Genomic DNA, 13,963 nt, shown 5'->3' with positions numbered 1-13,963 from the left:
TCCTCCCCTCATGTATATACCTCCCTGTACATATATACCTCCCTGTACAGTATATATACTCCTCCCCTCATGTATAAACCTCCCTGTACAGTATATATACTCCTCCCCTCATGTATATACCTCCCTGTACAGTATATATACTCCTCCCCTCGTGTATATACCTCACTGTACAGTATATATACTCCTCCCCTCATGTATATACCTCCCTGTACAGTATATATACTCCTCCCCTCATGTATATACCTCCCTGTACAGTATATATACTCCTCCCCTCGTGTATATACCTCCCTGTACAGTATATATACTCCTCCCCTCGTGTATATACCTCCCTGTACAGTATATATACTCCTCCCCTCATGTATACACCTCCCTGTACAGTATATATACTCCTCCCCTCATGTATACACCTCCCTGTACAGTATATATACTCCTCCCCTCATGTATATACCTCCCTGTACAGTATATATACTCCTCCCCTCGTGTATATACCTCCCTGTACAGTATATATACTCCTCCCCTCGTGTATATACCTCCCTGTACAGTATATATACTCCTCCCCTCATGTATATACCTCCCTGTACAGTATATATACTCCTCCCCTCATGTATACACCTCCCTGTACAGTATATATACTCCTCCCCTCATGTATATACCTCACTGTACAGTATATATACTCCTCCCCTCATGTATATACCTCACTGTACAGTATATATACTCCTCCCCTCATGTATACACCTCCCTGTACAGTATATATACTCCTCCCCTCATGTATATACCTCCCTGTACAGTATATATACTCCTCCCCTCATGTATATACCTCACTGTACAGTATATATACTCCTCCCCTCATGTATATACCTCCCTGTACAGTATATATACTCCTCTCCTCATGTATATACCTCCCTGTACAGTATATATACTCCTCCCCTCATGTATATACCTCACTGTACAGTATATATACTCCTCCCCTCATGTATATACCTCCCTGTACAGTATATATACTCCTCTCCTCATGTATATACCTCCCTGTACAGTATATATACTCCTCCCCTCATGTATATACCTCCCTGTACAGTATATATACTCCTCCCCTCATGTATACACCTCCCTGTACAGTATATATATATACTCCTCCCCTCATGTATACACCTCCCTGTACAGTATATATACTCCTCCCCTCATGTATATACCTCCCTGTACAGTATATATACTCCTCCCCTCATGTATATACCTCACTGTACAGTATATATACTCCTCCCCTCATGTATATACCTCACTGTACAGTATATATACTCCTCCCCTCATGTATATACCTCACTGTACAGTATATATACTCCTCTCCTCATGTATATACCTCCCTGTACAGTATATATACTCCTCCCCTCATGTATATACCTCACTGTACAGTATATATACTCCTCCCCTCATGTATATACCTCCCTGTACAGTATATATACTCCTCCCCTCATGTATACACCTCCCTGTACAGTATATATACTCCTCCCCTCATGTATACACCTCACTGTACAGTATATATACTCCTCCCCTCATGTATATACCTCCCTGTACAGTATATATACTCCTCCCCTCATGTATATACCTCACTGTACAGTATATATACTCCTCCCCTCATGTATACACCTCCCTGTACAGTATATATACTCCTCCCCTCATGTATACACCTCCCTGTACAGTATATATACTCCTCCCCTCATGTATATACCTCCCTGTACAGTATATATATACTCCTCCCATCATGTATACACCTCCCTGTACAGTATATATACTCCTCCCCTCATGTATATACCTCACTGTACAGTATATATACTCCTCTCCTCATGTATATACCTCACTGTACAGTATATATACTCCTCCCCTCATGTATATACCTCCCTGTACAGTATATATACTCCTCTCCTCATGTATATACCTCCCTGTACAGTATATATACTCCTCCCCTCATGTATATACCTCCCTGTACAGTATATATACTCCTCCCCTCATGTATATACCTCCCTGTACAGTATATATACTCCTCTCCTCATGTATATACCTCACTGTACAGTATATATACTCCTCCCCTCATGTATTCACCTCCCTGTACAGTATATATACTCCTCCCCTCATGTATATACCTCACTGTACAGTATATATACTCCTCCCCTCATGTATATACCTCCCTGTACAGTATATATACTCCTCCCCTCATGTATATACCTCACTGTACAGTATATATACTCCTCCCCTCATGTATATACCTCACTGTACAGTATATATACTCCTCCCCTCATGTATACACCTCCCTGTACAGTATATATACTCCTCCCCTCATGTATATACCTCCCTGTACAGTATATATATACTCCTCCCCTCATGTATATACCTCCCTGTACAGTATATATACTCCTCTCCTCATGTATATACCTCACTGTACAGTATATATACTCCTCCCCTCATGTATATACCTCCCTGTACAGTATATATACTCCTCCCCTCATGTATACACCTCCCTGTACAGTATATATACTCCTCCCCTCATGTATATACCTCACTGTACAGTATATATACTCCTCCCCTCATGTATATACCTCCCTGTACAGTATATATACTCCTCTCCTCATGTATATACCTCCCTGTACAGTATATATACTCCTCTCCTCATGTATATACCTCCCTGTACAGTATATATACTCCTCCCCTCATGTATATACCTCCCTGTACAGTATATATACTCCTCCCCTCATGTATACACCTCCCTGTACAGTATATATACTCCTCCCCTCATGTATATACCTCCCTGTACAGTATATATACTCCTCCCCTCATGTATATACCTCCCTGTACAGTATATATACTCCTCCCCTCATGTATATACCTCCCTGTACAGTATATATACTCCTCCCCTCATGTATATACCTCACTGTACAGTATATATACTCCTCCCCTCATGTATATACCTCCCTGTACAGTATATATACTCCTCCCCTCATGTATATACCTCCCTGTACAGTATATATACTCCTCCCCTCATGTATACACCTCCCTGTACAGTATATATACTCCTCCCCTCATGTATACACCTCCCTGTACAGTATATATACTCCTCCCCTCATGTATATACCTCCCTGTACAGTATATATACTCCTCCCCTCATGTATACACCTCCCTGTACAGTATATATACTCCTCCCCTCATGTATATACCTCCCTGTACAGTATATATACTCCTCCCCTCATGTATATACCTCACTGTACAGTATATATACTCCTCCCCTCATGTATACACCTCCCTGTACAGTATATATACTCCTCCCCTCATGTATATACCTCCCTGTACAGTATATATATACTCCTCCCCTCATGTATACAACTCACTGTACAGTATATATACTCCTCCCCTCATGTATATACCTCACTGTACAGTATATATACTCCTCCCCTCATGTATATACCTCCCTGTACAGTATATATACTCCTCCCCTCATGTATATACCTCACTGTACAGTATATATACTCCTCTCCTCATATATATACCTCACTGTACAGTATATATATACTCCTCCCCTCATGTATATACCTCACTGTACAGTATATATACTCCTCCCCTCATGTATATACCTCACTGTACAGTATATATACTCCTCCCATCATGTATATACCTCCCTGTACAGTATATATGCTCCTCCCCTCATGTATATACCTCCCTGTACAGTATATATACTCCTCCCCTCATGTATACACCTCCCTGTACAGTATATATACTCCTCCCATCATGTATATACCTCCCTGTACAGTATATATACTCCTCCCCTCATGTATATACCTCACTGTACAGTATATATACTCCTCCCCTCATGTATATACCTCCCTGTACAGTATATATACTCCTCCCCTCATGTATATACCTCCCTGTACAGTATATATACTCCTCCCCTCATGTATACACCTCCCTGTACTGTATATATACTCCTCCCCTCATGTATACACCTCCCTGTACAGTATATATACTCCTCTCCTCATGTATATACCTCCCTGTACAGTATATATACTCCTCCCCTCATGTATATACCTCCCTGTACAGTATATATACTCTTCCCCTCATGTATATACCTCCCTGTACAGTATATATATATACACTCCTCCCCTCATGTATATACCTCACTGTACAGTATATATACTCCTCCCCTCATGTATATACTTCACTGTACAGTATATATACTCCTCCTCTCATGTATATACCTCCCTGTACAGTATATATACTCCTGCCCTCATGTATATACCTCACTGTACAGTATATATACTCCTCCCCTCATGTATATACCTCCCTGTACAGTATATATACTCCTCCCCTCATGTATATACCTCCCTGTACAGTATATATACTCCTCCCCTCATGTATATACCTCCCTGTACAGTATATATACTCCTCCCCTCATGTATATACCTCCCTGTACAGTATATATACTCCTCCCCTCATGTATATACCTCACTGTACAGTATATATACTCCTCCCCTCATGTATATACCTCCCTGTACAGTATATATACTCCTCCCCTCATGTATATACCTCACTGTACAGTATATATACTCCTCCCCTCATGTATACACCTCCCTGTACAGTATATATACTCCTCCCCTCATGTATACACCTTACTGTACAGTATATATACTCCTCCCCTCATGTATATACCTCAATGTACAGTATATATACTCCTCCTCTCATGTATATACCTCCCTGTACAGTATATATACTCCTCCCCTCATGTATATACCTTCCTGTACAGTATATATATATATACTCCTCCCCTCATGTATATACCTCCCTGTACAGTATATATACTCCTCTCCTCATGTATATACCTCACTGTACAGTATATATACTCCTCCCCTCACGTATATACCTCACTGTATAGTATATATACTCCTCCCCTCACGTATATACCTCCCTGTACAGTATATATACTCCTCCCCTCATGTATATACCTCACTGTACAGTATATATACTCCTCCCCTCATGTATATACCTCACTGTACAGTATATATACTCCTCCCCTCATGTATATACCTCCCTGTACAGTATATATACTCCTCCCATCATGTATATACCTCACTGTACAGTATATATATATACTCCTCCCCTCATGTATACACCTCCCTGTACAGTATATATATATACTCCTCCCCTCATGTATATATCTCCCTGTACAGTATATATACTCCTCTCCTCATGTATATACCTCCCTGTACAGTATATATACTCCTCCCCTCATGTATATACCTCACTGTACAGTATATATACTCCTCCCCTCATGTATATACCTCACTGTACAGTATATATACTCCTCCCCTCATATATATACCTCACTGTACAGTATATATACTCCTCCCCTCATGTATAAACCTCCCTGTACAGTATAAATACTCCTCCCCTCATGTATATACCTCCCTGTACAGTATATATACTCCTCCCCTCATGTATACACCTCCCTGTACAGTATATATACTCCTCCCCTCATGTACATACCTCCCTGTACAGTATATATACTCCTCCCCTCATGTATATACCTCCCTGTACAGTATATATATACTCCTCCCCTCATGTATATACCTCCCTGTACAGTATATATATATACTCCTCCCCTCATGTATATACCTCCCTGTACAGTATATATACTCCTCCCCTCATGTATATACCTCCCTGTACAGTATATATACTCCTCCCCTCATGTATACACCTCCCTGTACAGTATATATATACTCCTCCCCTCATGTATACACCTCCCTGTACAGTATATATACTCCTCCCCTCATGTATATACCTCACTGTACAGTATATATACTCCTCCCCTCATGTATATACCTCACTGTACAGTATATATACTCCTCCCCTCATGTATATACCTCCCTGTACAGTATATATACTCCTCCCCTCATGTATATACCTCCCTGTACAGTATATATATACTCCTCCCCTCATGTATACACCTCACTGTACAGTATATATACTCCTCCCCTCATGTATATACCTCCCTGTACAGTATATATACTCCTCCCCTCATGTATACACCTCCCTGTACAGTATATATACTCCTCTCCTCATGTATATACCTCACTGTACAGTATATATATACTCCTCCCCTCATGTATATACCTCACTGTACAGTATATATACTCCTCCCCTCATGTATACACCTCCCTGTACAGTATATATACTCCTCCCCTCATGTATATACCTCCCTGTACAGTATATATATACTCCTCCCCTCATGTATACACCTCACTGTACAGTATATATACTCCTCCCCTCATGTATATACCTCCCTGTACAGTATATATACTCCTCTCCTCATGTATATACCTCACTGTACAGTATATATATACTCCTCCCCTCATGTATATACCTCACTGTACAGTATATATACTCCTCCCCTCATGTATATACCTCCCTGTACAGTATATATACTCCTCTCCTCATGTATATACCTCCCTGTACAGTATATATACTCCTCCCCTCATGTATATACCTCCCTGTACAGTATATATACTCCTCCCCTCATGTATATACCTCCCTGTACAGTATATATACTCCTCCCCTCATGTATATACCTCCCTGTACAGTATATATACTCCTCCCCTCATGTATACACCTCCCTGTACAGTATATATACTCCTCTCCTCATGTATATACCTCACTGTACAGAATATATATACTCCTCCCCTCATGTATACACCTCACTGTACAGTATATATACTCCTCCCCTCATGTATACACCTCCCTGTACAGTATATATACTCCTCCCCTCATGTATACACCTCCCTGTACAGTATATATACTCCTCCCCTCATGTATATACCTCACTGTACAGTATATATACTCCTCCCCTCATGTATATACCTCACTGTACAGTATATATACTCCTCCCCTCATGTATACACCTCCCTGTACAGTATATATACTCCTCTTCTCATGTATATACCTCCCTGTACAGTATATATACTCCTCTCCTCATGTATATACCTCACTGTACAGTATATATACTCCTCCCCTCGTGTATATACCTCCCTGTACAGTATATATACTCCTCCCCTCATGTATATACCTCCCTGTACAGTATATATACTCCTCCCCTCATGTATATACCTCCCTGTACAGTATATATACTCCTCCCCTCATGTATATACCTCCCTGTACAGTATATATACTCCTCTCCTCATGTATATACCTCACTGTACAGTATATATACTCCTCCCCTCACGTATATACCTCACTGTACAGTATATATACTCCTCCCCTCACGTATATACCTCCCTGTACAGTATATATACTCCTTCCATGTATATACTTCCCTGTACAGTATATATATATACTCCTCCCCTCATGTATATACCTCCCTGTACAGTATATATACTCCTCTCCTCATGTATATACCTCCCTGTACAGTATATATACTCCTCCCCTCATGTATATACCTCCCTGTACAGTATATATACTCCTCTCCTCATGTATATACCTCCCTGTACAGTATATATACTCCTCTCCTCATGTATATACCTCCCTGTACAGTATATATACTCCTCCCCTCATGTATATACCTCCCTGTACAGTATATATACTCCTCCCCTCATGTATATACCTCCCTGTACAGTATATATACTCCTCCCATCATGTATATACCTCCCTGTACAGTATATATACTCCTCCCCTCATGTATATACCTCACTGTACAGTATATATACTCCTCCCCTCATGTATATACCTCCCTGTACAGTATATATACTCCTCCCCTCATGTATATACCTCACTGTACAGTATATATACTCCTCCCCTCACGTATACACCTCCCTGTACAGTATATATACTCCTCCCCTCATGTATATACCTCCCTGTACAGTATATATACTCCTCTCCTCATGTATATACCTCCCTGTACAGTATATATACTCCTCCCCTCATGTATATACCTCCCTGTACAGTATATATACTCCTCCCCTCACGTATACACCTCCCTGTACAGTATATATACTCCTCCCCTCATGTATACACCTCCCTGTACAGTATATATACTCCTCCCCTCACGTATATACCTCCCTGTACAGTATATATACTCCTCCCCTCATGTATATACCTCCCTGTACAGTATATATATATACACTCCTCCCCTCATGTATATACCTCACTGTACAGTATATATACTCCTCTCCTCATGTATATACCTCCCTGTACAGTATATATACTCCTCCCCTCATGTATATACCTCCCTGTTCAGTATATATACTCCTCCCCTCATGTATATACCTCACTGTACAGTATATATACTCCTCCCCTCATGTATACACCTCCCTGTACTGTATATATACTCCTCCCCTCATGTATACACCTCCCTGTACAGTATATATACTCCTCCCCTCATGTATACACCTCCCTGTACAGTATATATATATACTCCTCCCCTCATGTATATACCTCCCTGTACAGTATATATACTCCTCTCCTCATGTATATACCTCACTGTACAGTATATATACTCCTCCCCTCACGTATATACCTCCCTGTACAGTATATATACTCCTCCCCTCATGTATATACCTCCCTGTACAGTATATATATATACTCCTCCCCTCATGTATATACCTCCCTGTACAGTATATATACTCCTCTCCTCATGTATATACCTCCCTGTACAGTATATATACTTCTCCCCTATATGTGTATACCTCCCTGTACAGTATATATACTTCTCCCCTATATGTGTATACCTCCCTGTACAGTATATATATATACTCCTCCCCTCATGTATATACCTCCCTGTACAGTATATATACTCCTCTCCTCATGTATATACCTCCCTGTACAGTATATATACTTCTCCCCTATATGTGTATTGACCCCATAAACCCAGGAGGCTGACAAGGCCATATATGTGAGGATTTATATTTAATAGTAGAAGAGCCTATAGAGTCATGTACCAGGTGGAGCAGTTCTGGGGGTTCTCTTGTATATTAGAGATAAGATAAGATAATCCTTTAATAGTCCCACATTGGGGAAATTTCAGCGTGTTACAGCAGCATAGTAATACAGATACAGGATAATACAGAGTAATATATTACAGACGTAGACACTGATAAGCTGAGAAGAGAAGATATACTAGGAGTCCATGGCAGCTAAGGAAAAACAGAAGAGAAAGAGGAAGACCTCATGGTCATCCTCATAATCATTAGTTCTCTGTGCGGAGAGCTCTTCGTTTGGTCTGATGTAGATTATACAGCCTGGTCGCGGTTGGAAGGAAGGACCTGCGATACCTCCTTCTCACACTTGGGGTGAAGCAGACGGTCACTTACAGTGCTGCCAAGTCCCATCAGGGTCCCATACATGGGGTGGGAGATGTTCTCCAGCATGGAGGTCACCACAGACAGTCTCCTTCTGTCACCCACCACCTGTACTGGGTCCAGGGGGCTCCCCAGGACAGAGCTGGCCCTCCTGATCAGCCTGTCAAGTCTATTTCTATCCCTGGCTGGTATACAGCGCCCCCAGCAGGCCACACCGAAAAAGATGGCTGAGGCAACCACAGAGTTGAAGAAGGCCCTAAGAAGTGTCCCCTGGACTCCGAAGGCCCTAAGAAGTGGCCCCTGGACTCCGAAGGCCCTAAGAAGTGTCCCCTGGACCCTCAGCCCTAAGAAGTGTCCCTTGGACCCCCGGCCCTAAGAAGTGGCCCCTGGACTCCGAAGGCCCTAAGAAGTGTCCCCTGGACTTCGAAGGCCCTAAGAAGTGGCCCCTGGACCCCCGCCCCTCAGCCTCCTGAGCAGGTAGAGTCTACTGTGGCCCTTTCTGTGCAGCGCCTCCAGGTGATCAGCCCAGTCTAGTTTATTATTGAGGAGCACGCCCAGATACTTATAGGTCCTGACTATCTCCATACATGTCCCCTGGATCTCCACCAGGGTCGGAGCACCTCTCCGCTTACTAAAGTCCACCACCATCTCCTTGGTCTTCCCAGCATTAATCCTGAGCTGGTTCTGCTGACCCCAGTCCACACAGTCCCGGTATAAGTCTCTGTATTCCCTATCGTCGCCATCAGTGATAAGGCCGACTATAGCAGAGACATCGGAGGACTTCTGTAAGTAACAGCTGGAGGAGTTGTGCCTAAAGTCAGCAGTGTACAGTGTGAAGAGGAATGGGGCAAGAGCTGGACCTTGTGGTGCCCCCGTACTACAGATCACAGTGTCAGACACACAGTCCTGGGCTCGCACATACTGAGGGCGGTTTGTCAGGTAGTCTAGGATCCAGTTGGACAGGTGATGGTCCGCACCACCAAGGTTCAGCTTCTCCCTCAGTAGTCCTGGCTGAATGGTGTTGAACGCACTGGAGAAATCAAAGAACATTATTCTCACAGTGTTCCCGGGTTTCTCCAGGTGAGAGAGAGCTCTATGAAGAAGGTGGATGATGGCGTCATCTACCCCAATGCCTGGCCGGTAGGCAAACTGGAGGGGGTCCAGAGCGGAGCTCACTAGGGGGCGTAGGTGTGTCAAGACCAGTCTCTCTAGGACCTTCATCAGGTGAGATGTCAGTGCTACAGGTCGGTAGTCATTGTAGTCCATCGGGTTGGGTTTCTTTGGGACTGGTACCACGCAAGATGTTTTCCACAGTTGAGGTCCCACTCCCAGCTTTAGACTCATATTGTACATGCGCGTAATAATGTCACACAGCTGGTCACTGCACATTGTAAGAACTCTTGCGCTTATACCATCAGGTCCGCCGGCCTTGTCTGCTTTGATCTTCTATATTTCCCGACACACTAGAGACTCCTTAAGGATCAGATAGTCATATTGCAGTTTACCACCGGTCAGTGGGGGTTGGTCTTGGTGTGTGAGGAGAGGGGGGTTGGCTGACATACTGATGGAGGGAGCATTGGCTTGGAGTCGAATCTATTGAAGAATAGATTAAGCTCGTTAAGCCACTTCCTGTCCCCTACTGTTCGATGCCCTGTATTTTATTGTGTCCTGATATTGCCTTAAGGCTGTCCCACACCTCCGAGATTCTACCCTCCCCCATCTGTAGCTCCATCTTCCGCCTGTAGTTGGCTTTCCCTTCTCTGATTACACAGTTCTGGGGGTCCTCTCAGAGCCCCGCTCCTCTAGTAGCTCTCTGTACAATGTAATTTGGTTAGTAGTAGTGAGTGGTCACATGACAAGGCAGCGGGCCCCTGGTTGTAGTGGCCCTGCTGTACTGGGGGCGCTTTTCTTTAGGTCAGCTAGTAAATCTGCAATGGAGTAGGCCTGGGTGTCTGTCTGCTCCTGTCGCACTACGACTCGCAGCTCCCGTGAGAGGCGGATGTTTCCTCCGGTCGCTTTCACTTGCTGTTGGTCGTGGGTGTTCTGCGGAGGAGACACAAGAAGTTAGGGGAGACCTTTACCTCTTATGGCCAGTTACCGGGCCCTCACTCACACTTACTTTAGCCAGATGGTATTTCTCTCGGAAGTGCTCCCTCATCAGCGCCCTCTCTGCTTTCTGCTGTGCATACAGCGTGTTCCTCCTGCTACAGACAAAATGGCAGACACGGTGAGCTGGGAACCTAGCCGTCAATTATCATCTGACCATACAGGATAATTGTGGGATATAGTGGAGGGACCTGGTGCAGGAGGTAATGGCGGGACGTGGTCAGTGCGGGATGTGGTGGTGATTACAAGATACCCCCCAAGGCTCACGTGTCTGGCTGCAGAACTCTTCGTTGCTGGTCGTCTGAGCTCCATCTTCTTATGATGTTTGGTCTGGACTCTGGCTGAGGCCACCGTTCCTGCGGGGCCCCTCCAGATGTACAGCAGGATATACTTTTCACTGGCCCTGCAAATAGCATCTTAGTAACAGAGGCCATGATTGGCTCCGAACTCAGGTCATAGAATACACAGCCTGAAACCACAAAAGGCAGGGAGAGCTGGTGAGCACATGATCTGCAGGGAGAGCTGGTGACTACACGATGAGCAGGGAGAGCTGGTGACTACACGATGAGCAGGGAGAGCCAGTGAGCACATGATCTGCAGGGAGAGCTGGTGACTACAGGAGGAGCAGTGAGAGCCGGTGAGCACATGATCTGCAAGGAGAGTCGGTGACTTCACGATGAGCAGGGAGAACCGGTGAGCACATGATCTGCAGGGAGAGCTGGTGACTACACGATGAGCAGGGAGAGCCAGTGAGCACATGATCTGCAGGGAGAGCTGGTGACTACAGGAGGAGCAGGGAGAGCTGGTGACCACATGATCTTCAGGGAGAGCTGGTGAGCACATGATCTGCAGGGAGAGCTGGTGACTACACGATGATCAGGGAGAGCCAGGAACCACATGATCTTCAGGGAGAGCTGGTGAGCACATGATCTGCAAGGAGAGCCGGTGACTACAGGAGGAGCAGGGAGAGCTGGTGACCACATGATCTTCAGGGAGAGCTGGTGAGCACATGATCTGCAGGGAGAGCTGGTGACTACACGATGATCAGGGAGAGCCAGGAACCACATGATCTTCAGGGAGAGCCAGTGAGCACATGATCTGCAGGGAGAGCAGGTGACTACACGATGATCAGGGAGAGCCAGGAACCACATGATCTTCAGGGAGAGCCGGTGACTACAGGAGGAGCAGGGAGAGCTGGTGAGCACATGATCTGCAAGGAGAGCCGGTGACTACAGGAGGAGCAGGGAGAGTCAGTGAGCACATGATCTGCAAGGAGAGCCGGTGACTACAGGAGGAGCAGGGAGAGCTGGTGAGCACATGATCTGCAGGGAGAGCCAGTGAGCACATGATCTGCAGGGAGAGCCGGTGAGCACATGATCTGCAGGGAGAGCCGGTGACCACATGATCTGCAGGGAGAGCCGGTGACTACAGGAGGAGCAGGGAGAGCTGGTGACTACACGATGAGCAGGGAGAGCTGGTGAGAACTTGATCTGCAAGGAGAGCCGGTGACTACAGGACGAGCAGGGAGAGCCAGTGACCACATGATCTGCAGGGAGAGCTGGTGACTACAGGAGGAGCAGGGAGAGCTGGTGACCACATGATCTTCAGGGAGAGCTGGTGAGCACATGATCTGCAGGGAGAGCTGGTGACTACACGATGATCAGGGAGAGCCAGGAACCACATGATCTTCAGGGAGAGCTGGTGAGCACATGATCTGCAAGGAGAGCCGGTGACTACAGGAGGAGCAGGGAGAGCTGGTGACCACATGATCTTCAGGGAGAGCTGGTGAGCACATGATCTGCAGGGAGAGCTGGTGACTACACGATGATCAGGGAGAGCCAGGAACCACATGATCTTCAGGGAGAGCCAGTGAGCACATGATCTGCAGGGAGAGCAGGTGACTACACGATGATCAAGGAGAGCCAGGAACCACATGATCTTCAGGGAGAGCCGGTGACTACAGGAGGAGCAGGGAGAGCTGGTGAGCACATGATCTGCAAGGAGAGCCGGTGACTACAGGAGGAGCAGGGAGAGTCAGTGAGCACATGATCTGCAAGGAGAGCCGGTGACTACAGGAGGAGCAGGGAGAGCTGGTGAGCACATGATCTGCAGGGAGAGCCAGTGAGCACATGATCTGCAGGGAGAGCCGGTGAGCACATGATCTGCAGGGAGAGCCGGTGACCACATGATCTGCAGGGAGAGCCGGTGACTACAGGAGGAGCAGGGAGAGCTGGTGACTACACGATGAGCAGGGAGAGCTGGTGAGAACTTGATCTGCAAGGAGAGCCGGTGACTACAGGACGAGCAGGGAGAGCCAGTGACCACATGATCTGCAGGGAGAGCCGGTGACTACAGGAGGAGCAGATGTGAACGAGCCCTGACCCGATTGCCTTTACTTGGCAGTGAGTTACATGCACCCTCCATCTCACTACTCCTCAGATGGTGGCATATGCTTACATTGTCATTACACATTGTCCATTGTCTTCACTGTACAGTGGGTTACACGCTCTCTCCATCTTACTACTCCTGTT

General features: G+C 45.3%; 1 protein-coding gene across 1 annotated transcript; it reads right to left on the bottom strand.

The window, feature by feature from the left end:
• Window positions 1-11,161: 11,161 nt before the first annotated feature.
• Window positions 11,162-11,900, bottom strand: LOC142187223 (complexin-3-like). Its single transcript, XM_075261478.1, has 3 exons — window positions 11,700-11,900; window positions 11,446-11,527; window positions 11,162-11,369 (listed from the first exon to the last, which is right to left on the bottom strand). The coding sequence occupies exons 1-3, from the start codon at window positions 11,864-11,866 to the stop codon at window positions 11,175-11,177; spliced, it is 444 nt and encodes a 147-aa protein (XP_075117579.1). The 5' UTR covers window positions 11,867-11,900; the 3' UTR covers window positions 11,162-11,174.
• Window positions 11,901-13,963: the final 2,063 nt, after the last annotated feature.

Source organism: Leptodactylus fuscus, unplaced genomic scaffold, assembly GCF_031893055.1.
Source record: "Leptodactylus fuscus isolate aLepFus1 unplaced genomic scaffold, aLepFus1.hap2 HAP2_SCAFFOLD_145, whole genome shotgun sequence".
NCBI lineage: Eukaryota > Metazoa > Chordata > Amphibia > Anura > Leptodactylidae > Leptodactylus > Leptodactylus fuscus.
Note: the sequence above shows the minus strand (reverse complement) of the source record. Positions and strands in the feature narration are given on the sequence as shown.